At 42.7% G+C, this 27,651-nt stretch overlaps 2 protein-coding genes across 2 annotated transcripts; one reads left to right on the top strand and one right to left on the bottom strand.

Moving 5' to 3' along the window:
• Positions 1-227: 227 nt before the first annotated feature.
• LOC110528807 (secretin receptor) lies at positions 228-2,954 on the bottom strand. The gene is made up of 6 exons (XM_090242206.1): positions 2,835-2,954; positions 2,553-2,662; positions 2,226-2,358; positions 787-940; positions 553-613; positions 228-452 (listed from the first exon to the last, which is right to left on the bottom strand). Exons 1-6 carry the CDS (start codon positions 2,952-2,954, stop codon positions 353-355), a joined length of 678 nt encoding a protein of 225 aa, XP_090098332.1. The 3' UTR covers positions 228-352.
• Positions 2,955-6,907: 3,953 nt separating this feature from the next.
• Positions 6,908-27,346, top strand: cfap221 (cilia and flagella associated protein 221). Its single transcript, XM_021608724.3, has 25 exons — positions 6,908-7,226; positions 7,633-7,787; positions 8,189-8,289; positions 8,449-8,535; positions 8,646-8,741; positions 8,974-9,074; positions 10,013-10,116; positions 10,900-11,059; positions 13,209-13,341; positions 13,605-13,737; positions 14,039-14,150; positions 18,298-18,385; positions 19,166-19,255; positions 19,408-19,503; positions 20,107-20,194; positions 20,387-20,484; positions 20,642-20,722; positions 20,905-21,012; positions 21,865-22,026; positions 22,370-22,528; positions 22,748-22,848; positions 25,765-25,860; positions 25,950-26,069; positions 26,613-26,672; positions 26,906-27,346. Exons 2-25 carry the CDS (start codon positions 7,655-7,657, stop codon positions 27,039-27,041), a joined length of 2,643 nt encoding a protein of 880 aa, XP_021464399.2. The 5' UTR covers positions 6,908-7,226; positions 7,633-7,654; the 3' UTR covers positions 27,042-27,346.
• The last annotated feature ends 305 nt before the right edge of the window (positions 27,347-27,651 follow it).

Raw genomic sequence — 27,651 nt, 5'->3', positions numbered from 1 at the left:
GTGGGAAAGGACAGTGTGAAATGCAATTGAGATGGCATCATCTGTGGATCTGTAGGGGCAGTACGCTAATTGGAGTGGTTCCAGGGTGTCTGGGATGATGGTGTTGATGTGTGACATGACCAGCCTTCCAACGCACTTCATAATTACAGATGTGATGTGCTACAGGGTGATAGTCATTTAGGCAGTTTACCTTGGAGTTCCTGGGAACAGGTACAATGGTGGTCAGCTTGAAACATGTTAGGATTACAATCCAGGACAAGGAGAGGTCCGTGAAGACACTTGCCAGCTGGTCTGCGCATGCTCTGAGAACGTGCCCTGGTATTCCATCTCGAACAATGCATAGGCCTAATCATTAGTTATCACCAGTGATTGATGCACTTACAATTATGAAGAGTATGACTGGTAATCGGAGAATCCACCAAACCCAGTCGTGTACCCTTGTCTCCCAGCAGCTTGAGGAGAAAGGGAAACATATGCATGTATGTGAACTATGATGATGCAATTGTCATAGACTATTTTAAACATATGACATCCCATTCATCTGTATCTCACCCTTCATCCTCATAGAAGTATTTTGCCAAGCCCCAGGATACAATGACAATCATTGGCAAACCTATGTAGGAAAACAAAACAAAAACGGTTTAGTTAAATCCAACCCTCTCATTTCAGTTAATAGTTCACTATCAAGTCTGTCTTTTAACAGATCAAAATGACATGACATTGCTAGATGACAATGACATGGTATCAGTAGTGTTGTTGTAATGTAGAGGGGACAGGTGTCCGTACCCCAGCCCAGGATGATGTACCACCAAAGGTGTTTCTTCTTGGAGAAGAAGGAGACGCTGACCAGGGTGTGGAGGTAGTGTCCCTCCACCAGCAGCCAGCTGTAGTTAGCCATGATGCAGTAGTTGGAGAACATCACCACTAACTTACACACCACCTACAGGATATGATGAGAAAATATATATACACTACATGACCAAAAGTATGTGGACAACTGTTAGTCAAACATCTCATTCCAAAATCATAGGTATTCATGTGGAGTTGGTCCCCCCCAATTGCTGCAAAAACAGTCTCCACTCTTCTGGGAAGGCTTTCCACTAGATGTTGAAACATTGCTGCGGGGACTTGCTTTCATTCAGCCACAAGAGCATTAGTGAGGTGGGGCACTGATGTTGAGCGATTAGGCCAGGCTCACAGTTGGCGTTCCAATTCATCCCAAAGGTGTTCGATGGGGTTGAGGTCAGAGATCTGTGCAGGCCAGTCAAGTTCTTCCACACCGATCTCGACAAACCATTTCTGTATGGACCTTGCTTGTGCATGAGGGCATTGCCATGCTGAAACAAGAAAGGGCCTTCCCCAAACTGTTTCCACAAAGTTGGAAGTACAGAACTGTCTAGAATGTCATTGTATGCTGTAGCGTTAAGATTTCCCTTCACTGGAACTAAGGGGCCTAGCCCGAACCATGAAAAACAGACCACTATTCGTCCTCTACCAAACTTTACAGTTGGCACTATGCATTGGGGCAGGTAGCGTTCTCCTGGCATCCGCCAAACCCAGATTAATCCTTCGGACTGCCAGATTGTAAAGCGTGTTTCATCATCCCAAGGAACGCATTTCCACTGCTCCAGAGTCTAATGGCGGTGGTCTTTACACCACTCCAGTCAACGCTTGGCATTGCGCATTGCAATTGCACATGGCAAACCCATTTCATGAAGCTCCCGACAAGCAGTTATTGTGCTGATGCTGCTTCCAGAGGCAGTATGGAACTAAGTAGTGAGTGTTGCAACCGAGGACAGCTCTAGCAGGGCGGAAATTTGACGAACTGACTTGTTGGAAAGGTGGTATCCTATGATGGACGGTGCCTCGTTGAAAGTCACAGAGCTCTTCAGTAAGACTATTCTACTGTCAATGTTTATCTATGGAGATTCCATGGCTGTGTGCTCGATTTTATACACCTATAAGCAACGGGTGTGGCTGAAATAGCCGAATCCACTCATTTGAAGGGTTGTCCACATACTTTTGTGTGTATATAGGAGCGGTATTTTAGTATGTTCATATCATGTTGAAAGATGAATAACTTTTATCAAAACAAGGATTTTTTTTCAAGAGTTACAAAAGTAAGTTATTCCACTTTCACACACTAAATGACTAATTTCTCTATCAATGTGTTCATCCATTCACACATGCATTGACAGTCACTACAAAGTACAGTAGATACGTACTGGGTAGTCATCACAGTGGTAGAAGTCTTCATCGGTGAAGAGCACAGAGTCTTTGATGAAGATGACGGTAGCACGCAGGATGAAGGAAACAAAGAGTTGGATGTGGATGTAGTTTCTGGTGCAGTGCAGTTTCCTAGACAACAGGAAAAGTGTAAAAGCAGTTTGAAATGTCCTCCTTGACCAACATGTTTTTGTAATATGTTTAATCCCCCACTGAGACCCAATATTAAGATACGCATGTTGGTTACAGCGTAGTTTACTGGGTACCCAAATGGATGATCACATTTTCATCATAACAGTTCTTAGACTTGATTCTCTGTTTCTCACCTAAAGAGACAGAGGATGGTGATGGCAATGGTGAGAGAGAGTAGAGAGAGAGCGTAGCCTGCAGTGTACATGGTCTTCACGTAGGGGAAGTACATGTGGGAGTCATGTGACTGGGAGGAAAAAGAGACCTGGGGTAAGAATTGTTTTACATAAATTGTCCGTATTGTTTAAATCAATGCTCAACACTTAAATGGCTTTCCCTTATTTTTAAGTACTTGTCCTGCATCAAGTTAAAGAAACATTGATTTAGCACATACTAAAAGTACACATGTACCCACCCACCTCTCCAAGTAAGTGGAAGGTTTCGTTGAAACATGCATGCTCGTAAGGAGGGAATGGGTCCGTCCAGCCCGTGTCTGTGCAGTTCCGGTCCACTTTACCTGGAAAATCATACAGCCTCATCAATACTTACTATACTGTTCAAATAAACTAATTATGGCCAGGAAAATAGTCGGCATCAGAGTAAAAAACATTGACCATAGAACATACCTAAGATTTTCTAAGACCTACGTAGTACGCAGGTTCAATCTCTCAGGTATTTTAGTGCAGGCAGTAGTTATTGCAGGCTTCATTTGTGTTACGTAAGGTTGTCATAAAATCACTTCTTGATGCCTCTGTTTCCACAAGCAGACCTTTTATGAACTCTATACCACTCCTCTGTCCTTTTAGTCTATCGCCTGTATGAGCATCCATCAACAATTTATGGTAGAAGGACAAACATTTTTGTATTGAATGGAAACAAATTATCTTGTTGATGGATCATTAACGAACACACACATAACAGCCTGGGGTGGGGGTCTAACACATAACAGCCAGGGGTGGGGGTCTAACACATAACAGCCAGGGGTGGGGGTCTAACACATAACAGCCAGGGGTGGGGGTCTAACACATAACAGCCAGGGGTGGGGGTCTAACACAACATAACAGCCAGGGGTGGGGTGGGGGTCTAACACAACATAACAGCCAGGGGTGGGGTGGGGGTCTAACACATCATAACAGCCAGGGGTGGGGGTCTAACACATCATAACAGCCAGGGCGTGGGGTGGGGGTCTAACACATCATAACAGCCAGGGTTGGGGTGGGGGTCTAACACATCATAACAGCCAGGGGTGGGGGTCTAACACATCATAACAGCCAGGGCGTGGGGTGGGGCTCTAACACATCATAACAGCCAGGGGTGGGGTGGGGGTCTAACACATCATAACAGCCAGGGGTGGGGTGGGGGTCTAACACATAACAGCCAGGGGTGGGGGTCTAACACAACATAACAGCCAGGGGTGGGGTGGGGGTCTAACACATCATAACAGACAGGGGTGGGGGTCTAACACATAACAGCCAGGGCGTGGGGTGGGGGTCTAACACATCATAACAGCCAGGGGTAGGGTGGGGGTCTAACACATCAAAACAGCCAGGGGTGGGTGGGGGTCTAACACATCATAACAGCCAGGGGTGGGTTTTGGGTCTAACACATCATAACAGCCAGGGGTGGGGTGGGGGTCTAACACATCATAACAGCCAGGGGTGGGGTCTAACACATCATAACAGCCAGGGTTGGGGTGGGGGTCTCTCACCTTCTGATTTGAAGAAATCGGGACAGTTGTGTGATGCAGTTTCCCCTACAAAAGCAGGAGACCAGCAATTCAAGTGGTCCCACATACCCTTGCAGTCTGAATAAGAAAAACAAATCAGGTACAGTCTTCTTTTTTCTCTCAAATTTTAATCATCAAAGTGTGTCAAATGTTGTTGGTTTTTTTTTGGGGGGGGGGGGGGGGTTGTTGTCATGCATTATAAGGCAAACAGTACAGCGGCAGTCCTTGTTTGATCGTTGTGAATAATTTACATTTTAGTCATTTAGCAGACGCTCATATCCAGAGTGATTTACAGGAGCAATTGGGGTTAAGTGCCTTGCTCAAGGACACGTCGACAGATTTTTCACCTAGTCGGTTCGGGGATTCGAACCAGTGACTTTTCAGTTACTTGCTCAACACTCTTAGGCTACCTGCCGACCATAGTACAGTAATAACAAGAGGAGCAAGACAAACATCTCTGATAATGAGCTGTTCTCACCATCATGACAGTAACGTTGGACTCAAAGGGGGCAAGTAACCACAATGATAATGCGGTATGTTGAGATGTAACCTACTCTACTGCCACTAGAGGGAAACCTAGTCCACTGTCTAACTGGCCTGGTTCCCAGTGATGTGCTGATGTGTGGTGCTGTTTCAGATTTTGATACCTGTGGGACTGGAAATGATTTTACTCTAATGTGGTATGCATATCATGTAATGCCATTAAAAAAACTAATCTAAGAACATTGACTATTATGGAATAGAGAAGGAACATGTTAACCTATATTTGTTTAGCTTAGGAAAACATGACAAACCATGCTGGGTATGAATTTCTAAGGGGAAAAAAATACAAACGGTCTCATCTCACCTGGTTGGGGAGTTTTGGACACATTATGCAGTCGCAACTCATGAAGGCACCTCTCCTCCTCTCTAATAAGAATGATGTACGGCTCACGGTCTGCTTGAACCTTTCATAGTTAAAAAGAAAAAGAATGTGTGCATGTGTCATCTCCCCATAGCCTACAGTGCCTTCAGAAGGTATTCACACCCCTTGACTTTTTTCCACATTTTGTTGTTAGACTGAATTTAGAATGGATTAAATTTAGTTTTTTTTTTGTCACTGGAATTAAGTGGAATTATGTTTTTTATTTTTATTTTTTATGTTTACAAGTTAATAACAAGCTGAAATGTCTTGAGTCAATAAGTATTGTTATGGCAAGCCTAAATAAGTTCAGGAGTAAACATATGTTAACAAGTTGCATGTTTTTTTTAAATGTTTTTTTATGACTACCTCATCTCTGTACCCCACACAAACAATTATCTGTAAGGTCCCTCAGTCGAGCAGTCGATTTCAAACACAGATTCAACCAGAAAACCATGGAGGTTTTCCAATGCCTCGCAAAGAAGGGCGCCTATTGGTAGATGGGTAAAAATGTTAAAAAGCAGATATTGAATATCCATTTGAGCATGGTGAAGTTATTAATTACACTTTGGATTGTGTATCAATACACCCAGTGATTACAAAGATACAGGCGTTCTTCCTAACTCAGTTGCTGGAGTGGAAGGAAACCACTCAGGGATTTTGCCATGGGGCAAATGATGACTTTAAAACAGTTAATAGCTGTGGTAGGAGGAAACTGAGGATGGATCAACATTGTAGTTACTCCACAATACTAACTTAATTGACAGAGTGAAAAAAGGAAGCCTGTACAGAACAAAAATATTCCAAAATATGCATCCTGTTTGCAACAAGGCACTAAAGTAATACAGCAAAGAATTTAGCAAAACAATGTACTTTTTGTCCTGAATAAAAGGTGTTATGTTTGGGGGAAATTCAACACAACACATATGGAGAGGGCCAAGCTATGATCCATTATTGATGTAACTTGTTAAATCCACTTCAAATCAGTATATAAAGGTAAGGAAACAGGTTAAAGAAGGAATGTGAAGCCTTGAGACATGGATTGTGTGTGTCAATTCAAATGTGAATGGGCAAGACAAAATATTTAAGTGCCTTTGACCAGGGTATGGTAGTAGGTGCCAGGTGCACCAGTTTGAGTGTGTCAAGAACTGCTGCACTGCTGGGAGTTTCCACGCGCAACAGTTTCCCGTGTGTATTAAGAATGGTCCAGACCAGACATCCAGGTATCTTGGCACAGCTGTGGGAAGCATTGGATTCAACATGGGCCAGCATCCCTGTGGAACGCTTTCGACACCTTGTAGAGTCCATGTCCTGACGAACTGAGGCTGTTCTGAGGGCAAAATGGGTTGCAACTCAGTATTAGGAAGGTGTTCCTAATATTTCGTACAGTCAGTGTATAAGTATGTACCTCTTCCAAACATGCCCAGCTGTTTCAAACACACGCCTGTATTCTTACCTTCATGTACATGCCCAGTAGGATTCCAATAATTACAATATGCATTTTGTCAGTCACAAGCATTATTTACCAGTAAACTGTAACCTAATTATAGACTTGAATGAACTGTAAGCTGACTTTCGGTACTTAAAATTCTGAAATAATCGTCCGATTCAAAGCAGCAAGCCATCAATCAGCATCCACTGGCTTTGTCCAAACCAACTGCATGTTTTGTTTGTGCAGTTCTTACAACGGACCTTTTTATAATAGACTAGTAACAAAGACAATATTATATGAAGATAAGCAGAAACTGCTTCTCCAATAGAAATCCCCGAGAACGCTTGTAGGCGAAGTCATGGCGATATTGGCTCGCTAAACTCATGCGCAGAAATACCATTGGGTCTAATGGGCGTATCACGCTGAACTGCGCATGTGCATGCCGTCATATCAAAGGCGCTTGTTTTCACTTTCACGAGATTGTAGTAATACAATGTTCAACTACTTAATACATTGGCTTACACTAGGTTGTGCCATTAGATAAATTAATTACTAAATAATAATTTTTCACTTCTGTCATCGACTTCTCAAACCCCGGTCTTGTCTGCTTGGACTGTTGCAAGCGTTCCCAGAAGTCTGGTGATGTTGCGCCTCTGGGTTTAGAAACTCTTTGCAAGTCCTAACCGCGTCCCACCGAGGCATTACCATGGCGACGAGAGTGTTTGGTGGATGTTCTGTAGGTGAAACAACAGGTACGTGCCGTTTTCAACCTCGAAAAGCACCGACATCGTGCAACGAATAAAAACGTGTGTTGTTTATGAGCTACCAAATCGAACCTATATTTTTTTGCTTACACACTAATATCTCCTGAAAGTCGCACGGTTGTCATAAAGTTTGATAACAAGCTAGCTAGCTGTTCCTCTTTGCTAGCTGCTCCTCTCTGCTGTGCTAGCTTCCACTTTCTCTTGCTAACCCGTCCCTAGGTAGTTTGCTTATTTTCCAGTGTCAACTGTAGCTGCACATGCACAAAGTTGGCTTGCTAGCTTTGTGTCATTTGGTTCTTCTCATTATCCCATGGACAACATTGCATCTTTGAAATGCAAGCATTTACATATCTGATGTGATATGAATTGTGATATTGTTTGCTATCTTCTTCAGCCCTGTTTTTAATGGAGAAGTGATGGAAGTGGCACACACTGCATCAGAGACATTCACAGACAGTCAAAGGAAGAAGACCCCTCTTCCACTGTGCCGACTGGTGGAGGACAGAAAAAGAAGTCCCTCTAATGTCCCTCATCACCTACTAGAGACCCGTAGGACCCTCACACTTTAACGATTTGATACAGCTCAGTCATATATTTAACGGGCTATATTCAGTCAAGAAGAAAATGTTTAGGGTAGTAGAGTACTAGGGCTAGTCCTATAATATGCATGCTCATGATGCTATCTGAGTTACCATTGACTACATTATACAATGTGTGACTCCTCAGGCGTTTTGGCTTCTTATATTTTACATTTGAGTAATTTAGCAGATGTTCTTTTCCAGAGCGACTTACAGTAGTGAGTGCATACATTTTCTTTGTACTGGTCCCCCATGGGAATCAGACCCACAACCCTGGCATTGCAAGCACCATGCTCTACCAATTTGAGCCACCTGGGACTAAGCAGATGGTGAATACATATATCTCTTTTATATTATACTTATACCTTCCAGAAACCTATACCAAACTCAAGAGCAACAGTGCAATCGAAGCAGAACCCTCAGCACTTCACTTCAGTGGGTTTAAACTGGGGAAGGACTATCACAGGAGCCTGGTGAGTGAAGCAATGAGCTCCAGCAATGTGTTGACTGTTCCAAGAGAACAAAAGACAAAGCACTGACTTTTAGATCCATTGTGCAGTTATATGTACTTCATTTACCAGTACATTATACCTAGGCGTCATGTAATTAGTCTTTGTTTTAATCTTCCTCAGAAATTGATCAACATATCATCTGAAGTGATCAACGTTCACATTATCCCCACCCAAACAAAGCATTTCAAAACAAAATATTTAAAAAAGGTATTTGTTTCTTACTATTTGATGTCAAGTTATGCATTCCGTCTATAATCTTTGATTCGTATGCGTGTCAGTGTTGATGCTTAATTCCTCCATTTTGATAATCTGTGCAGCATCGTCTTGTCCCTGGACTGTCCTACACAGTGAAGGTACACTTCTGTCCTGACGAATGGCGCTACTTCTACGACTGTATTCGGATTCATTGCAAGGTTGGAATCCAGTGCTATGTTAGTTTCTAATCAAGTTTGCTTGCTGTCATGTCTGACAGTGATCTCTTCAACTTCTACTTCTAATCTATTCAACTGTCACTCAAAATAGGGATTTGCTGTGTTTATGCATCACATGTTGTTTGTTGTCAACATTTCTCTCCATAGTTGCTGCAAGGTAAGCCTGGTCCCAGATCTGTTTGTGCATTGCTATTCTCTCTCAATCTCTCTCCAGGGGGAAGAGAACTTACAGGTTCCAGTCCATGCCTATCCCATCATCGATGACTTGCACATCCCAACACACATCACCATACCAGCTGTCCCACTGGGCCAAAGGTGAGGTGAGGTGGACATTCGTGTCTCTCTGTGCATCCTTGCCTTTTGAATAGTCGTTCAACCCATCAATGAAACTTTCTATGTGAGTTGCATGGCCACTTATATCCCTTACAGAAAAAACACATCACCTGTGAAATCATGTGTTTTTAGAACACTTCACATATGATCACGTTTCCACATGTGCAGTTTCATGTTATCACATGTTGCTTTAAATGTTGTTACATGTTATCACATTAATTTAGCATAAGATCACATGATAACATGTGTTATTGGAACACTTCACGTGAAATTAATGTATTTTTTTCTGTAAGGGATAGGCAACAACTACAGCCTAGTCTGCTAAGTGTTTGCTAAGTGCACCAGTTTCTGAATTAGCCTGCCAGATAAACATGATGAGTGGCAACAAAGGCCTGTTTGTGGAATCAACTTATTGTGTTATTATGGTCATGTAACGCATCACAAAAGTTTGTTTTTAATAATCTCTGTTGACACTAATGATGCGGTGAGCAGTCAATATATTAGAGTCCATTTGCACAGGTAGATGGCTAATCGTAGTTCTCTAAGCCGCATGCTGGGATATTTGCTAGGGTCAGTAGTATTTGTCTTGCATATTCAACAATCTTCAGTGAAAACAATACGCTTGGAAAGAGAATACTTCATAAATATCAAAATATAAATATTTGTAGGGCCATAGAGATATATTAATTGTTTACATTTTACCGATTGTGACGCAATGTACTTTCCATTATTATTTTTAGGAGGGCATTTTTATCTCTTGTTGAAAATGATTGTCTTTTGAACTGAGTGGCAGGCTGAATTTGATTTAGCTTTACATTGTAGGCCTCAATGAACATGTAGGCTGTTGTCCCTTTCTTTCTGGGACTGTGCGATATCTGTGCTTGTTATCTTTGACCTTTGACCCGTCTTTGACCTTCCAGTGTCAGCCATGTGATCCCTCTGAGCTGCAGCTGTCCCATTGACTTTGAGTTCCAGGTGCACATCATCCAGCCACACAAGGCCTTCTCTGTCCAGCCCCTGTCAGGTAACTCCAATCAACAGACTTGGTAGCACTTAGGCCACTGAATAAAGTCCTAATTACACCATTATGTTAGAGTCTTGATGACAGATGATAGAACAAGATAGAAACAACATCTCAGTCAGACAGACAGTGAGGATAACCCCTGTATTATTCTATCTACAGTTGGAATATATTCTGGGATTAATGTATTAAGCCCATGAGTCTCCTTGCCAGATATGTATCAATTTATTTTTTAGTATTTGACGGTAGGATAATTTCTGGTTTAATAATAAGGTTCCAGCTATGTTTTTGTGTTAGTTCCTTGAGGTGATTAGTTTAAAATTTGAACCACATAAAAACAATTTTGCTGGCTCCCAGACACCTAGACTCTCTATGAACTCACGTAATATGATTAGCTCATTACCCAGCCGACCTGTGATTCCTTAACACCACCATCATGTCTTGTGTTTGAATTACTGTGGAAAGATGCTGATAGTCTGCAACAGAGCCACCTTGACACAAAGCAGTCAGGACAGGGAACTGTGCTGTTTTGTCTCTGGCATTGATGGTGATGCTTTCCAGACAATGAGTGATGCTGGATCTCCGGGGTTATGCAAATAGCCTAGTACTCAGACTGGGTAGAGAGATCTGAAAAAGTGTCTCTCTATGTTTCCCATGGTTTGAGGGTATTGAAGTGTTGAGTTTAGGTAGGCCTACGTATTGTTTTCCTTTCAGAAATGCATTATTGGTCACATGTAAAATTCTGAGTTTGTCAAGACCTAGTCCTTTGTTTGTGTTTGATTCTAGGAGTGATTCCAGCCAATGGGAAGGTGGAGGTGACCGTCACATTCAGGCCGTTCCAGTATGACACGTCCCAGGTCACTCTACAGGTGGTCATCTCCCAGTTCAACTCCAAACCCTACGTCTGCACCCTCAGCGGGTCCTCCTCGCCCCGCCTGGCACTCAGGTATCCCAGAACTATTCTTAAATGTTAAAGGTTAATTCATCAAACACTATATTGAATTATGCAATTTTTACCAGGTCACAGTTACAATTATATACATATTTGATATATGGTCAGCAAAGTTCCTGTTTTCTTGGTTTGTATCACGTTATTGCTTATTATTTTCTGTCATTGTGAGTTCCATCAATTGATGCACTGAGCCAAACATATTTCTTTACTGATAATGAATGGAAAACATGTGATTGTTAAGTGGTTACAATATCCTTCTGTAAACAATGCTTACATACGTTTCATAGAGCGAGTGCTATTGTGAGAGAGACCAAGTGCTGCACGTGTACTGTATTGAAGCTCTCTGTCTGCAAGCTTTGAAATTAGAAATTGTACAAACATTTAGAGGGATAAAACGTAACCCTTGCAGAGAAGAACCATACAAGTGCATACTGTTCCATTTTCAGACATTCAAATGTTTCTCTATTTCTAAGTGTGTATATACCACATTAGGAATTTTACAGTTGATAGATACTTGAATAATTCCCCCCCCAAAAAGGTATAATGATGTATCATGTTTATCTACATTTATTGAAAATGCACGTACAGGTATATGGTTCTTCTGCACGATTCTAATCATGATGATATCCTTTTTTTCCATTGATTTCTGTTCATGACTAAATTCTTTGTTTAGTCCTGGGCTACAGACGCAAAACCACGCACCGTCACTTATACTGATAAACAGGTTGTTCTTGTTCTCGTGTCTGTATATAAAATATCATTTTTGATTCAGTTCCCATGAGAAAATGAGTGCACTCCATCACTGACAGTGGACGAGTTTTACTCCCCTGTGTTATGACTAAGGGAAGTTAATGATTTATCAAGCAAGGGAACTGCAGTCATATCAAAATGCATTGGTATCCAATCCATTCAATGTGTGTGCTTTAGATCAAATATTCCCATGTTTACTTCTCCCTGGACCCGCAAGAAAAGTTATGAAGATAAGATTTGAATGAGTTAATGGAAGAATCGGCAGATTGTAGATTTAGAAGGAGCACCTTCCTAATATTGAGTTGCACCCCCTTTTTTATCCTCAGAAAGCATAAGTTCGTTGTGGCATGGACTACAAGGTGTCGAAAGCGTTCCACAGGGATGCTGGCCCATGTTGACTCCAATGCTTCCCACAGCTGTGTCAATTTGATTTGATTTGAAGTTGGCAGGATGTCCTTTGGGTGGTGGACCATTCTTGATACACACGGGAAACTGTTGCGCTTGGAAAACCCAGCATTGTTGTAGTTCTTGACACCCTCAAACCGGTGCGCGTGACACCTACTACCATAACCGTTCAAAGGCACTTCCATCTTTTGTCTTGCCCATTCATTCTCCGAATGGCACACATGTACAATTCATGTCTATATTCTCTCAAGGCTTCAAAATCCTTCCTTAACCTGTCCCCTCCCCTTCATTTACACTGATACCATGGGAAGATTATTGTTTATTTTGTTCAGCAAATATTGATAGGATTTATCTACTCTTATAATGCCAACAGCCTCATGTACAGTATCAAAGTCCAATTATTAGCTAAGTACACAATTAAGTTATTAATGGCAGATAAAGCCTGGTAAGTTATTAGTCAACTATGGCTATGTTGAGCTCTGGAGGTTTTCCAGCAGGCAGTCCCCAAGGTACAGTACTTAGCCCTCTCTCTTTTACTCAGTTAGCATTAGGTTTGGACCCTAGGCCTAGAGTGATGGAAACAAACTATTATTGACATTTTACTGCAGTGGGCTAAATCACGCAGGGTGTTTCTTGGTAGTCTTAAACAAATCTACTGTGAATCAGAAGTTTACACCTCACACAAGTGGTTATGGGCTTAATAAAAGAAGACACCTGTACCATGTTATAAAGTTGAAGTGTATTACATTTTGACTTTGCATCCCAATATTACAGTTTATAAACATCACAGAAGACTGAAATATAACAAAACCATTTGCCATAGAAACACCGGATTTTCAACAGGTGTTTTTAAATAATGTTTATTAATTATGAAAGTATTAAAACATATATTAGTAACATTCCACAGAAGAGGCCACTAGAGGGCAATTTGGTCATTATACTGCAGGAAACGTGCTACATGCATTTATTGGTGTTGTTTCTGACTCAGTCAACAGGAGAAAGACATGGGACACGCAAGAGAAGTTTTGTTTATTGACAGTCGAGGGCCTCCACCTGTCTCCTTGATACAGCCTCTGACCAAAACCAAGCAGAGGTCAATGCGGACACCTGAAAAGTCAAAGGTACCGCAAAGCATTTAACTCCAGCTGTACCAAGGGTGCCTTCCCAGAAAACCTTCTAGCTGACATCACACCTTGTTTATCTTGACAACCCAGCTGCACAGAGATGAAAAGTCATGCTAGAAATAAAGGACAATGGTAGCGACAGGGCTTTCCAGAAACTCACTCCAGTTCATTTAGCAGACTATGCTACGATGTCGATAATGAGGTAATAATATGAATATGAACATATCTTGTGTGTGATTGGTTTTGTATGATTTCAATAGACCGTAAGGGAGAGAAGAGAGAGTGATGTGAAGCTGAGCCTGAAGACTGCAGTTGATGTGTCCACCCCTGCTGGAGTGGTCAAGATACTGATACAACAGACTGATAAACTGAGCTCTAAAGAACTGAGGGAAGGTACCTGGACAAGTTTTACACCAGTAATCAACTTTCACACCAGTAATCAACTTTCACACCAGTAATCAACATACATTAGATTTTCTCTAAGAGATAAGAGAGTGTCATTCAAAAATCACTTAATGTATAGAGGGGAGATGGCTTGTTTGCTAGTGTGACTGAAAGCTCTCAGATGATTCAATTCTGGAATGCTTCATTCATTGCCATTTGGGTCTGCTGCAGACTGTATTTGCTGTTACTAAGTTACAGATATATATATATATATATATATATATATATATATTTTTTTTTTACAATTCAGCCATGATGTCCCAACCTAAGCTGGGCCTCCAGACAAGACAGATGAAGGAGGCGTTCTTTGAGACCAGGGTTCAACAGGACATCCAGGAGGAGAGAGCCAATCATCTCAGATGGTGAGGAACCATAATTTACACACGTTAATAATCATAAACAGTGCATTCGGAAAGTATTCAGACCCCTTGACTTTTTCCACATTTTGTTACATTACAGCCTTATTCTAAAATTGATGAAATTTTTTTTTTCTTCATCAATCTACACACAATATCCCATAATGACAAAGCAAAAACAGGTTTGAAAAACAGGTTTGAAAAATATCACATTTACATAAGTATTCAGACCCTTTACTCAGTACTTTGTTGAAGAACCTTTGGCAGCGATTACAGTCTCAATTTTTCTCGGGTATGATGTTACAAGCTTGGCACACCTGTATTTGGAGAGTTTCTGTCACGCGTGCTCCCCCTGTCTGGTGTTCGAGGGCGTCAGGCGCCCATCATTACACACATCATTACGTTACGTCATCATTACGTGCATCAGCGCAATATGGGACTCACCTGGACTCCTTCACTTTGTTGATTGCCCCCTCTATATCTGTCTGTTCCTCAGTTTGTTCCCTTGTCAGCATTAATGTCGTTATAACTTTCATGTCCAGACACTGTCTTGTCTTGTTTCATGTCTGTTTATTAATTAAATGTTCACTCTCTGTACTTGCTTCTCATCTCCAAGCGTCTGACCTCACAGAATGCTGACACCAAAATTTGAAGCATCAGGGAGTTTTTGTTTTTTGTTTTTGTTGGTGATGTCGGGTCCGGGTGCCGCTGCCGGAGGAGCCTGGGGTGCCTCAGTTGGCTTGTTGGGCTTCCACGCCTTAGCTGGCTCAAGAGGTTCCCTTGTCTTGGTTGGCTCATCGGGCTTCTATCCCACATCATGTCTCACCCGGCTCGTCGGGCTCCCACACCCCAGCCGACTCTTCAGACTTCCACTCTTCAGCGGACTCGTCAGGTTCGCCCAGGTGGGAAGTCGGGTGGCGCCACTATGGGGGGGGGGGGGGAGAGTACTGTCAAACCTGCTTTCGCTCCCCCTTTCTGGCGCTCGAGGACGCCAAGTGGCCTATCATTACGCACACCTGTCACTATCATTGCATGTATCAACGCAATATTGGACTCACCTGGACTCCATCACTTTGTTTATTGCCCTCTCTATATTTGTCTGTTTCTCAGTTTGTTCCCCGTGTCAGCATTAATGTTATGTTTTTGATGTCCAGACGCTGTCCTGCCTTGTTTCATGTCTGTTTATTAATTAGATGTTCACTCCCTGTACTTGCTTCCCGTCTCCAAGCGTCTGTCCTCACAGTTTCTCCCATTCTTCTCTGCAGATCCTCTCAAGCTCTGTCAGGTTGAATGGGGAGCGTCGCAGCACAGCTGTTTTCAGGTCTCTCCAGAGATATTAGATCAGGTTCAAATCCGGACTCTGGCTGGGCCACTCAAGGACATTCAGAGACGTGTCCTGAAGCCACTCCTGCACTGTCTTGGCTGTGTGCTTAGGGTCGTTGCCCTGTTGGAAGGTGAACCTTCGCCAATGTCTGAGGTCCTGAGCGCTCTGGAGCAGGTTTTCATCAAGGATCTGTCTGTACTTTGCTCCGTTCATATTTCACTCGATCCTGACTAGTCTCCCAGTCCCTGCTGCTGAAAAACATCCCCACAGCTTGATGCTGCTACCACTATGCCTCACCGTAGGGACAGTGCCAGATTTCTTCCAGACGTGACACTTGGTATTCAGGCCGAAGAGTTCAATCTTAGTTTAATCAGACCAGAGAATCTTGTTTCTCTTGGTCTAAGTCCTTTAGGTTCCTTTTGGCAAACTCCAAGTGGGCTGTCATGTGCCTTTTACTGAGCAGTGGCTTCAATCTGGCCACTATACCATGAAGGCCTGATTGGTGGAGTGCTGCAGAGATGGTTGTCCTTCTGGAAGGTTCTCCCATCTCCACAGAGGAATTCTTGAGATCTTTCAGAGTGACAATCAGGTTCTTGGTCATCTACCTGACCAAGGCCCTTCTTCCACGATTGCTCAGTTTGTCCGGGAAGCCAGCTCTAGGAAGGGTCTTGGTGGTTCCAAACTTCTTCAATTTAAGAATGATGGAGGCCACTGTGTTCTTGGGGACCTTCAATGCTGCAGACATTTTTTGGTACACTTCCACATATCTGTGGCTTGACACAATCCTGTCTCTGAGCTTTATGGACAATTCCTTTGACCTCATAGCTTGGTTTTTGCACTGTCAACTGTGGGACCTTATATAGACAGGTGTGTGCCTTTTGAAATCATGTCCAATCAATTGAATTTGCCACAGGGGGACTCCAGTCAAGTTGTAGAAACATCTCAAGGATGATCAATGGAAACAGGATGCACCTGAGCTCAATTTCAAGTCTCATAGCAAAGGGTCTGAATACTTATGTAAATAAGGTATTTAAAAAAAAATGTTTTAATAAATTTGCTACATTTTCTACAAACCTTTTTTCGATTTGTCATTATTAGGTATTGTGTGTAGATTGATGAGGGAAAAATGCATTATTCAATTTTAGAATAAGGTTGTAACATAACAAAATGTGCAAAAGTCAAGGGGTCTGAATAATTTCCGAATGCACTGTACAGTCATGGCCAAAGGTTTTGAGAATGACACAAATATTAATTTTCACAAAGTCTGCTTTCTCAGTTTGTATGATGGCAATTTGCATATACTCCAGAATGTTATGAAGAGTGGTCAGATGAATTGCAATTATTTGCAAAGTCCCTCTTTGCCATGCAAATGAACTGAATCCCCCAAAAACATTTCCACTGCATTTCAGCCCTGCCACAAAAGGACCAGCTGACATCATGTCAGTGATTCTCTCGTTAACACAGGTGTGAGTGTTGACGAGGACAAGGCTGGAGATCACTCTGTCATGCTGATTGAGCTCAAATAACAGACTGGAAGCTTCAAAAGGAGGGTGGTGCTTGGAATCATTGTTCTTCATCTGTCAACCATGGTTACCCGCAACGAAACACGTGCCGTCATCATTGCTTTGCGCAAAAAGGGCTTCACAGGCAAGGATATTGCTGCCAGTAAGATTGCACCTAAATCAACCATTTATCGGATCATCAAGAACTTCAAGGAGAGGGATTCAATTGTTGTGAAGAAGGCTTCAGGGCGCCCAAGTAATTCCAGCAAGCGCCAGGACCGTCTCCTAAAGTTGATTCAGCTGCGGGATCGGTGCACCACATGTACAGAGCTTGCTCAGGAATGGCAGCAGGTAGATGTGAGTGCATCTGCACGCACAGTGGAGGATGGCCTGGTGTCAAGAAGGGCAGCAAAGAAGCCACTTCTCTCCAGGAAAAACATCAGGGACAGACTGATATTCTGCAAAAGGTACAGGGATTGGACTGCTGAGGACTAGGGTAAAGTCATTTTCTGTGATGAATCCCCTTTCCGATTGTTTGGGGCATCCAGAAAAAAGCTTGTCCGGAGAAGACAAGGTGAGTGCTACCATCAGTCCTGTGTCATGCCAACAGTAAAGCATCCTGAGACCATTCATGCGTGGGGTTGCTTCTCAGCCAAGGGAGTGGGCTCACTCACAATTTTGCCTAAGAACACAGCCATGAATAAAGAATGGTACCAACACATCCTCAAAGAGCAACTTCTCCCAACCATCCAGGAACAGTTTGGTGACGAACACCAAAGGAGCACCTTGCCATAAGGCAAAAGTGATAACTAAGTGGCCCGAGGAACAAAACATCGGTATTTTGGGTCCATGGCCTGGAAACTCCCCAGACCTTAATCCCATTGAGAACTTGTGGTCAATCCTCAAGAGGCGTGTGGACAAACAAAACCCCACAAATTCTGACAAACTCCAAGCATTGATTATGCAAGAATGGGCTGCCATCAGTCAGGATGTGGCCCAGAAGTTAATTGACAGCATGCCAGGGCGGATTGCAGAGGTCTTGAAAAAGAAGGGTCAACACTGCAAATATCGACTCTGCATCAACTTCATGTAATTGTCAATAAAAGCCTTTGACACTTATGAAATGCTTGTAATTATACTTCAGTATTCCATAGTAACGTCTGACAAAAATATCTACAGACAGTGAGGCAGCAGACTTTGTGAAAATTACTATTTGTGTCATTCTCAAAACTTTTGGCCATGACTGTAGATTACCGTATCTATGATTATGTACTAAATGTCATAGGTCACTCAAACTGTACTGTAGATACATCTATTTTTGATTAAGGCAAGTTCACCTTGGGAAGGACCCTGTCTCGACACAGACCAAAATGCAGGTTTTGGAGGAGAGAGATGTTGCAGATTATGAATATATGGTAAGATTTGTAACTTATCATGATAGTCATAATAATCATAATACACTGTTGCTGTATGTTGTATATCCGACATGTTTCATGTTTTCCTCTGCTCTGGCTTTGTTTTCTCATCACTTGGGCAACCAGTTTTTCTCCGGTTTGCATACCATATTGTTACTATGTTTTAGATACACATTACCAAAAGTATGTGGACACCAACTATATTTAGAGTTTTATTGAGAACAGCCAGTAAATGTATAAGTAGTAACTTTTCCTTAGATATACAACATGAGGCTGTAATGTCAGAGGGAGCTGCTGCTATTGCTGTTTCTTCTAAAGGGGAACAGATGACAGATCTCTCTAAGGACACTTAACAGCACTTCCTCTCCCCTCTCTCTGTTTATTGGCTGTATTTACTGTGTTCTTTACAGGCCACCATTGTTTTTTAGAGAGGCCAACCACTCCACTTGGGGATTGGATAAACTCCTTTCAAGTGTTTTCTCTGGAATCTGGAGCTTAGGCCAGAAACCGAAACAGCCTTTAACACCTCTTCCCTATGCCTTCTGCTGATCTGTGTTTCATACATTTGATTAACAGAGGTCGTTTAGTGACCTTTCTAGTGTGATGATCAGTAACCTTAGATGAGACTTGAAGAGTTGCATTGGCTCCAAGAGCAAATGTCTAGGCGTTTGGCTTAATGGGCTAATGCATTCTCCCGGGACTGATCCCTGTTAGTCACACTTGCTCGTATTCTAAACATGACGAACCCCTGTCTTAATTGAACGTCCGTCTTAATTCCAGGTTAGAAAAGGAGAGGTGAGGAAGGAGAGGGACTTTGCTAGAGGCCAACCTAAGCTCTCTACCAGACGGGTCCTGCGTAACACAGGCCAGGTAAGCATGTTGAAGTCAAAACGGACCTGTTTGCCTTTAAAATGCCATCAAATGGAATGGATATAGCTTTTCCCCCCCCTCCGAGGATGAGAGCTGCTTGTTTCCATTTTCTTTTTCACAATCAAAACGTCTGTTCTGTTTGTACCTTCCAGGCACCGGTGGGCACGCCTTCCTTTCGCATGTACTCCAGCAGTCATCTGGAGATCAGGCAGAGAGCTCTGAGGCTCTTCCAGCAGGCAGCCCGCAAGGTACAGTACTTAACCCTTTCTCTTTCACTCTATTGGCCTTAGGTTAGGCCCTGTAGGCATAGAGTGCCTCATTCCAGCCCACTCAACACAATGGTTTTTCACTCACAAACCACAAGCCAAAACCCTGTGTGACGGTGTGTATACTCTCTATGATAACGATCTTAAGCCATGCCATAAGATGGTGTAGTAGCAGTTTTGTAGTGGGGCACAGTCCAGTCTAATGAAAGTAGTAAGAAGCTAAGAATAGACATTCCCTGTAGTATGTCTGGGATGGGAATTCCTAAGGTCAGTTATATTTAATGATGTGGCCTACATTTGAATAAATTCAACCAAATGCCAAACTGTAAAACCAGTATGTTATACAATACCTCATAGGCAGTGGGAAAGCTGACAATGTCCAAGTCCTGGTTCTCTTTAATATCATATTTCTCCCAAAACATACTTGAAAAATATTTTGTTTTTTTTAGTATTTATATCATTCTCTATTTGAGCAAGAAAGATGTGCTGCAACAGATGTCATACAGCACGAAGAGGGTTTACTTATAAACATGCATAACCTTTCGAAACAACACAACTTCTAAGTGAGTGCACCATGTGTTTCAGGTGGTGATTCAATGTCGTGCGAACAACAGACTGGTCTCGTTGAGGAGGCTGACTCGAAGCTTGAAGCGCCTTTCCACAGGAGTAAGAGGTATTGCGCTGTTGAGACCCCAAAGGGCAAACGTGTTCTCTATTTGACACAGGCATATGATCGAAATACATATCTGAACGATGCAGCACACGCATTTGTTGTGCCAAAATAAAAATCTATCTTAAAGTTATTTTACCCCCAAGTCATTGTGATGTTGGAAGCGAGCAAGATGCATGCATTTTTCTGTTTCAGTTGAGGAGGAGACCTTTCATCTCCCGAAGATCTCACCAGACAGCGTGATTCCGTTCACATTCCCTATCTTCTCTCTTCCTAACCAGTCTGATGAACTGGTAAGTGCAGTGCGCTTTGATAAAAAGACATCTTGTTCTTGCGTGGACTACTTGCAAAGGAGGGACACTGATTTGATTTGCCCAGTAGTTTGTATTCATTGAAATGATTTAGTGAAAATGACCATAACGTAGTGTTGGCCTTGTACTTTATGCCCAGGCTCCCAATGCATTGGGTGCCGTCCCTGTTAGGCCTATTGAGGTCCTGGTCAAACGACACACTCCATTCTTCAATCTGAAGGTACGTTTACGTGAGAGGTCTTTGCCTGAATAAAGAATCATTGATATTGCTTCTACATTGTAGCACTAACAACTAGCCATTTTTGCCTTTCTGTCACAGCTGATGATGACGACAGGGATTTTGCTTGGAAATTGTACAGTAACATGCTCACTTGTGTCCCATTACGTGTGTTGTTTTTCAAGGTTCCCCAGCACTACAAGTTAATGGGGTACCAGCCTGTTTCGGCCTTTGAGGCTGCCGCTAGCTACATTCCCCCAACCCAGCCCAGGACGCTATGCACTGGGGCACAGGTGAGCCAAGAGACAACTCACCAGCAACACTATGGGACACTTACATTGGTGGTGTGTAATACACAGATCCATTTATACAAAAGCAAATAAATCAAAGTCAATCTTTTAAGCCTTTTATGAGATGATAAACAAGTGATATAACATAAACAATGTAATAGAACAGCAATAACCCTGAGAACGGAGAATGGTTCGATTGATTACTTAATGGTGTCACTGTCAGAGACTAGGATCTGCTCTGCTCCTCTGACATCCAATAGCGTGTTTGTATTCGCTCAAACTGATACAGCAATAACCTCATTGTTTATGGAATCCAACCATTAAAAAAAAAAAAAAAAAAATGTTCCTATAGTTTCCCATGGTTGACAAGACCATGACAAGACGACCATTGACCACCCTTCTCCATAGCTCATGGTCCCCACTTAGCTCTCATCATACAAGCACTTACTCATTTATGGACAGCTCTCCATAGCAAACTCTTTACCACAACATGACTTATTATAGAAACATCTTACAACTGTCAGATCTGATCTTACTTTAGGACAACGTCAAGTAGGATTTTTGCAATTGCAGAACTAGAGCTTCTAACTGATTGGCCCCATCTCATTGATATGATTTTGATAGTATATCTCTGCTCTTGACAGCATGGCTGTTATACAAGACTGATACATCTTTTACATTTTTTTTCTCTGCTGGATCATATTCATTAGGAAACACTGTAGGAAAACATTTTGTAACGGAAAACAAAAATGTATGTTTGGTATTGAACATGTTCAGGTCGTCTCTCCTGTTTCAGTCTTTCCTTCGGTTTCCTAATGCACTGGTTGCTTGTGTGGTTGTGTCCCTGTCTTTCAGGATGAATTGTTGCCCAGAGTGATCCGTTCTCCCTCGGGGTGTGCAGTGGCCAAGCCAGAGGGCGAGGAGGATGTGGAGCAAGAGGACGAGTGTCCCAGTCTGAGCTTCACGGCCCCCACCGCCCTGCTGAAGCCTCCCTACGCCCACCCCCTCAGAATCTTTGTAAGGCAATATCACAGAATATGATAGAACACATGTATTTATTTATTTACAGTATATCAATGGAGGCTGGTGGGAGGCGCCACTGCTGTATATATATAATTGTGTTCTATTTTACATATCTACAGTATGGACCACATCTATGTCATATCTCTAGTAATAATGATTGGTGTTACTATCATGCACACCGTTGGAAATGTTTTGTTTGAATCTCTGTCCTGATGATTCCCACAACAGCTGTTCCTTTTCTCAATAGTGGAATCATTGACTGGGCCTGAGAATATCGATAATTGTGAATAATTGTACACTGTTCATGTTCCATGCTGGACTTTGTTCTGCTCTGTAGAACCCAGCCCCCGGTCTCCATGCCTTCAAAGCAGACCCCCTCTACCTAGAGTGTGATCTGGAGTTCCACCTGTGTCCACTGCCCCGGTACACCATCCCAAAGCCCTCTATGTTTGGAATGCACACCCCCAGCACTCAGAAGAAATTTTTGGACCGAACAGTAAGTCTCTTTCATGTCAACAGGAGTTATTCATTTTAAAAAATCTTACATTTTTGTGTACTAGCATTGCATTTCTATATAATTAAAATATAATAAAAAAATGATAGAATAGAATACCTTGAATGTTCCCACAATATGGACATTTGTACTAATTGAAACTAAAGCCAAAGCCGTTTTTACAACAATTACACTGTGTTCTTTATCCTGATCAAATTGCAGGATGTGATCCGAGGTGTGATGACCTGGAAGAAGTTCCCATCGGCTGCCCTGGCCGCTCTGTCCAACACTCCCACACTCACCAGTAGCTGGGCACCGCGCGTGTAAGGCTCCAGTTACACAGCTTTATAGGGCTGTCTACCATTCACACCACACATACAGCTGCGCAGAGAGACCGCTAAAGTGACTTAACAAATCATGATGTACTAACTCATCTATACTATGTGTTCTTGAGCAAACAGTACAAAGTATAGGCTGTTGTTCTTCACACACAACTGAACACTTTTCTTATTAGCTTATCTTGTTTGATCATCTTGTTTGACCAGCCAAGGTGTCATGGTACTGGGATGCTATGGTTAGGTAGATAGCACAGGAGGTTGGTGGCACCTTAATTGGGGAGAATGGGCTCGTGGGAATTCCAGGAGTAGAATCAGTGGAATGGTATCAAAAACATCAAACACATGGTTTCCATGGTTTCCAGGTGTTTGATGCCATTCCATTTGCTCTGTTCTGGCCATTATTATGAGCCGTTCTCCCCTCAGCAGCCTCCTGGGGGAGATAGTTAGTTAGGGTGGTTTGCTATTATATTCAGATTGTCCATTGATTACAGATAACTTCAATGAAGGCACCGCACGCAACCAGTAAGTTCTTGTACCAACACAGCACTTAAAAAACCTCCTACCCTTCCTCAGAGCATTTGACTTGACGAACGTGGAAAACCCTTTTGCTCCTTGGGAAGTACACTGTAAGTTATAAACTCAGCAAAAAAAGAAATGTCCTCTCACTGTCAACTGCGTTTATTTTCAGCAAACTTAACATGTGTAAATATTTGTATGAAAATAACAAGATTCAACAACTGAGACATAAACTGAACAAGTTCCACAGACATGTGACTAACAGAAATTGAATAATGTGTCCCTGAACAAAGGGGGGGTCAAAATCAAAAGTAGGAGTCAGTATCTGGTGTGGCCACCAGCTGCATTAAGTACTGCAGTGCATTTCCTCATGGACTGCACCAGATTTGCCAGTTCTTGCTACCCCACTCTTCCACCAAGGCACCTGTAAGTTCCCGGACATTTCTGGGGGGGAATGGCCCTAGCCCTCACCCTCCGATCCAACAGGTCCCAGACATGTTCAATGTGATTGAGATCCGGGCTCTTCGCTGGTCATGGCAGAACACTGACATTCCTGTCTTGCAGGAAATCACGCACAGAACGAGCAGTATGGCTGGTGACATTGTCATGCTGGAGGGTCATGTCAGGATGAGCCTTCAGGAAGGGTACCACATGAGGGAGGAGGATGTCTTCCCTGTAATGCACAGTGTTGAGATTGCCTGCAATGACAACAAGCTCAGTCCGATGATGCTGTGAAACACTGCCCCAGACCATGACAGACCCTCCACCTCCAAATCGATCCCGCTCCAGAGTACTGGCCTCAGTGTAACACTCATTCCTTTGACAATAAATGCAAATCCAACCATCACCCCTGGTGAGACAAAACCGCGACTCGTCAGTGAAGAGCACTTTTTGCCAGTTCTGTCTGGTCAGCGACTGTGGGTTTGTGCCCATAGGAATGTTGTTGCCAGTGATGTCTGGTGAAGACCTGCCTTACAGCAGGCTTACAAGCCCTCAGTCCAGCCTCTCTCAGCCTATTGCAGACAGTCTGAGCACTGATGGAGGGATTGTGCATTCCTAGTGTAACTCGGGCGGTTGTTGTTGCCATCCTGTACCTGTCCCACAGGTGTGATGTTCGGATGTACCGATCGTGGTCTGCCACTGCGAGGACGATTAGCTGTCCGTCCTCTCCCTGTAGTGCTGTCTTAGGCGTCTCACAGTACAGACATGGCAATTTATTGCCCTGGCCATATCTACAGTCCTCATGCCTCCTTGCAGCATGCCTAAGGCACGCTCACACAGATGAGCAGGGACCCTGGGCATCTTTCTTTTTTCAGTCAGTAGAAAGGCCTCTTTAGCGTCCTAAGTTTTCATAACTGTGACCTTAATTGCCTACCGTCTGTAAGCTGTTAGTGTCTTAACGACCGTTCCACAGGTGCATGTTCCTGAATTGTTTATGGGTCATTGAACAAGCATGGGAAACAGTGTTTAAACCCTTTACAATGAAGATCTGTAAAGTTATTTTCATTTTTACGAATTATCTTTGAAAGACAGGGTCCTGAAAAGGGGACATTTCTTTTTTTGCTGAGTTTAGGCCATCCACAAACTTCCTCCAGCTGGCTCAGTGTGTTTGTGTGTGTCCACTTCTTCAAATCAAATCACATTTATTTGTCACATACACATGGTTAGCAGATGTTAATGCGAGTGTAGCGAAATGCTTGTGCTTCTAGTTCCGACAATGCAGTAATAACCAACGAGTAATCTAACTAACAATTCCAAAACTACTACCTTATACACACAAGTGTAAAGGGATAAAGAATATGTACATAAAGATATATGAATGAGTGATGGTACAGAGCGGCATAGGAACATCTTCCAAGGATGTTCTTGCTGGCTTCATCTCTGCCTCCAGATCATTTGAATGGCTAATCCTAAACTGTAGCACATTAACTACAGATCTAGACCAGTGCAAGTCTCACAGACAGACTGATGAATGGAAACACAGTGATTTACTTAATATTTACAGGGTGAGGGGGGACCGGTACTCTGTTCCCTTGTGTAAGATCTATGGCCATGGTGCAGACTCCTTTCTGGAATCCATTCCAATGCCAGGGTTACTAAGAGCCAGCGCTATATCCTCTGCTTTGTTGAAGTAGTGTCCAAACAAGTCCAAGTGAAATGTTGCCTATACAGTTAAGGTAGGCCTCTACACCAAACCATAGGGCTGCCTGACGTGAAGATATTGGAAACATAAATAGAATGTGATTCTGTATGTTTATACTCAGCTGTACAAGATGGGCTGAAATTGTGTTTCCTGTATAAAGTTGAGATAATTGACTGACTCAACTCTGTGTACCAGTCCTTTAATGATCTACGAGTCTCTCACCTGACCGTGTGTTCCACCAGGTCTGACCCCTTCAACAGTGACGTTCTGCCCACCCTGGCGCCCACAGCTCTGAATGTCCTTCCAGAAGATATGACAGAGGAGCTACTGGATGGACAGTAAGCACTAACACACGCTGACAGACAGATGGACTGAAAGTAACAGGAATCCATTTCAGAGGGTTAGTGTGACTGATGTGTTTTACCAGATCTGAAAGCACGGGAGTATCTCTCACGCCTGAGATGATCCGAGCTGAGTTTCCCCTGCCAGAGAATGTACCTTCCACTCCCAGACAGCTGAAAGACGACAGCTTTAAAGATGACAGCAGGTATACTGTTCACACACACACACACACACACACACACACACACACACACACACACACACACACACTGCACGACTAGGAGCATCATGCATCTGTGTTTCCACTAAATTAACCTCTAATCCCTATGAGGAATACTGGCATTTAATTTAGCCTACAACTCAATCATTGTGTCTTCCCTTGAGTCCTTGCCAATTGTCATCAATCAATAACTTGAATTAGCATTTTTGTCACGCACTCCATTTTCTGTTTCTTCCTTCATGTTTGCTTTGTCATTATCTCTGTACATCTACTGACGGTGTGGCATGCTAATTGTTTGTAATTCGATTTGTCAAAAATCATATTATAATCAAATGATCTCTTCTAATTTGGCTAAAATAATGACGTTACATCAGCATGACGCAGAGATAGTCAAGAGACACAGAATTAGAACACTGTTGCTGTACTACTGTCCCCTTGTGGCCAGGTTGGGATTGTAAAAGAGGATGTTAGATGAAGGTAAGATAAAGGTGGAGATAACAACAGCTCATTGTGCTTCTTCTCCACTAGTTCCCTGAGTCCCTGTAAAACTCCCCAGATGATGCCTCTCAGTACAGCAAACATCTCCAGGTGAAAACAACACAACACCTATCCCTTCCACTCAGCATCTGGTGTCAACATCAACTACTAACACAGACTCACGCACGCACAAACACACACACATTTCTTCCCCTCTCTCTCTCTCTCTCACTCTCTTTCTAATCTAAGACATATCTCTTTTTTATGTAATGGAAGATTTCAAAACCAAGAACAATAGGTATGATTATTCATATTTGTAAAACTTTTACTCATAACTTCCACAGGGAATCAAGAGAGCAGCAGCTGGAGATGTTTCTGAAGTCTCAGACCAATAGACTTGGTGCCAAGGTGATGGCGCGACTCAACCACCTGAATATTGTGGGAAAGGCTAATTCACCCTCTACACCAGAGAATAAATAGTGCTATATTTGTTATGAGGCACTAAGGTTGATGCAGGAAATGTCAGATTACAGTACCAACATACATTGACTGATATATTTCATATAATACATTTCACTGTAAAATATATCATTACTGTAGCTGCTAAGTGCTATTGTATAGTTACCACACCACTGATGCTGTGCCCATTGTCTTGCATTGACACTGACCAATTCATCCAAGGACATTTTCATTTAAAACAGTCTTTATGTACTTTAAAGTTTGGCTTCTTGTTTTATTTAATTAATGACAGGCCTTTCTGGCAAATAAAATAATTGATAAAGGAATGATTCCAAATGAATACCTGTATGTCACGGATCCACAGTTAAAGCAATCTCTATTGCACTCCACACTGCTCTTTCTCACCTGGCCAAAAGGAACACCTATGTGAGAATGCTATTCATTGACTACAGCTCAGTGTTCATCACCATAGTGCACTCCCAGCTCATCATTAAGCTAAGGATCCTGGGATTAAACTCCTCCCTCTGCAATTGGACCCTGGACTTTCCGAAGGGCCGCCCCCAGGTGGTGAGGGTAGGCAAAAACACAAAAGCCATGCTGAACCTCAACACGTGCCCCTCAGGCGTGCCTG

This window comes from Oncorhynchus mykiss, chromosome 7, assembly GCF_057628025.1.
Source record: "Oncorhynchus mykiss isolate SJ-2025 chromosome 7, ASM5762802v1, whole genome shotgun sequence".
NCBI lineage: Eukaryota > Metazoa > Chordata > Actinopteri > Salmoniformes > Salmonidae > Oncorhynchus > Oncorhynchus mykiss.
This window is presented reverse-complemented; position numbering and strand designations above follow the sequence as displayed.

Excerpts from the sequence above, each read along its gene's own strand:
- cfap221 (XM_021608724.3), top strand. The coding sequence starts at position 7,655 with ATGGAAGTGGCACACACTGCATCAGAGACATTCACAGACAGTCAAAGG. Across the intron at positions 9,075-10,012 it reads GCTGTCCCACTGGGCCAAAG|TGTCAGCCATGTGATCCCTC; the intron begins GTGAGGTGAGGT and ends TTGACCTTCCAG. Across the intron at positions 22,027-22,369 it reads CCCACCCCCTCAGAATCTTT|AACCCAGCCCCCGGTCTCCA; the intron begins GTAAGGCAATAT and ends TCTGCTCTGTAG.
- LOC110528807 (XM_090242206.1), bottom strand. The coding sequence starts at position 2,954 with ATGAGGCTGTATGATTTTCCAGGTAAAGTGGACCGGAACTGCACAGAC. Across the intron at positions 941-2,225 it reads ACCACTGTGATGACTACCCA|GTGGTGTGTAAGTTAGTGGT; the intron begins GTACGTATCTAC and ends CATATCCTGTAG. Across the intron at positions 614-786 it reads GTACATCATCCTGGGCTGGG|GTTTGCCAATGATTGTCATT; the intron begins GTACGGACACCT and ends TTTCCTACATAG.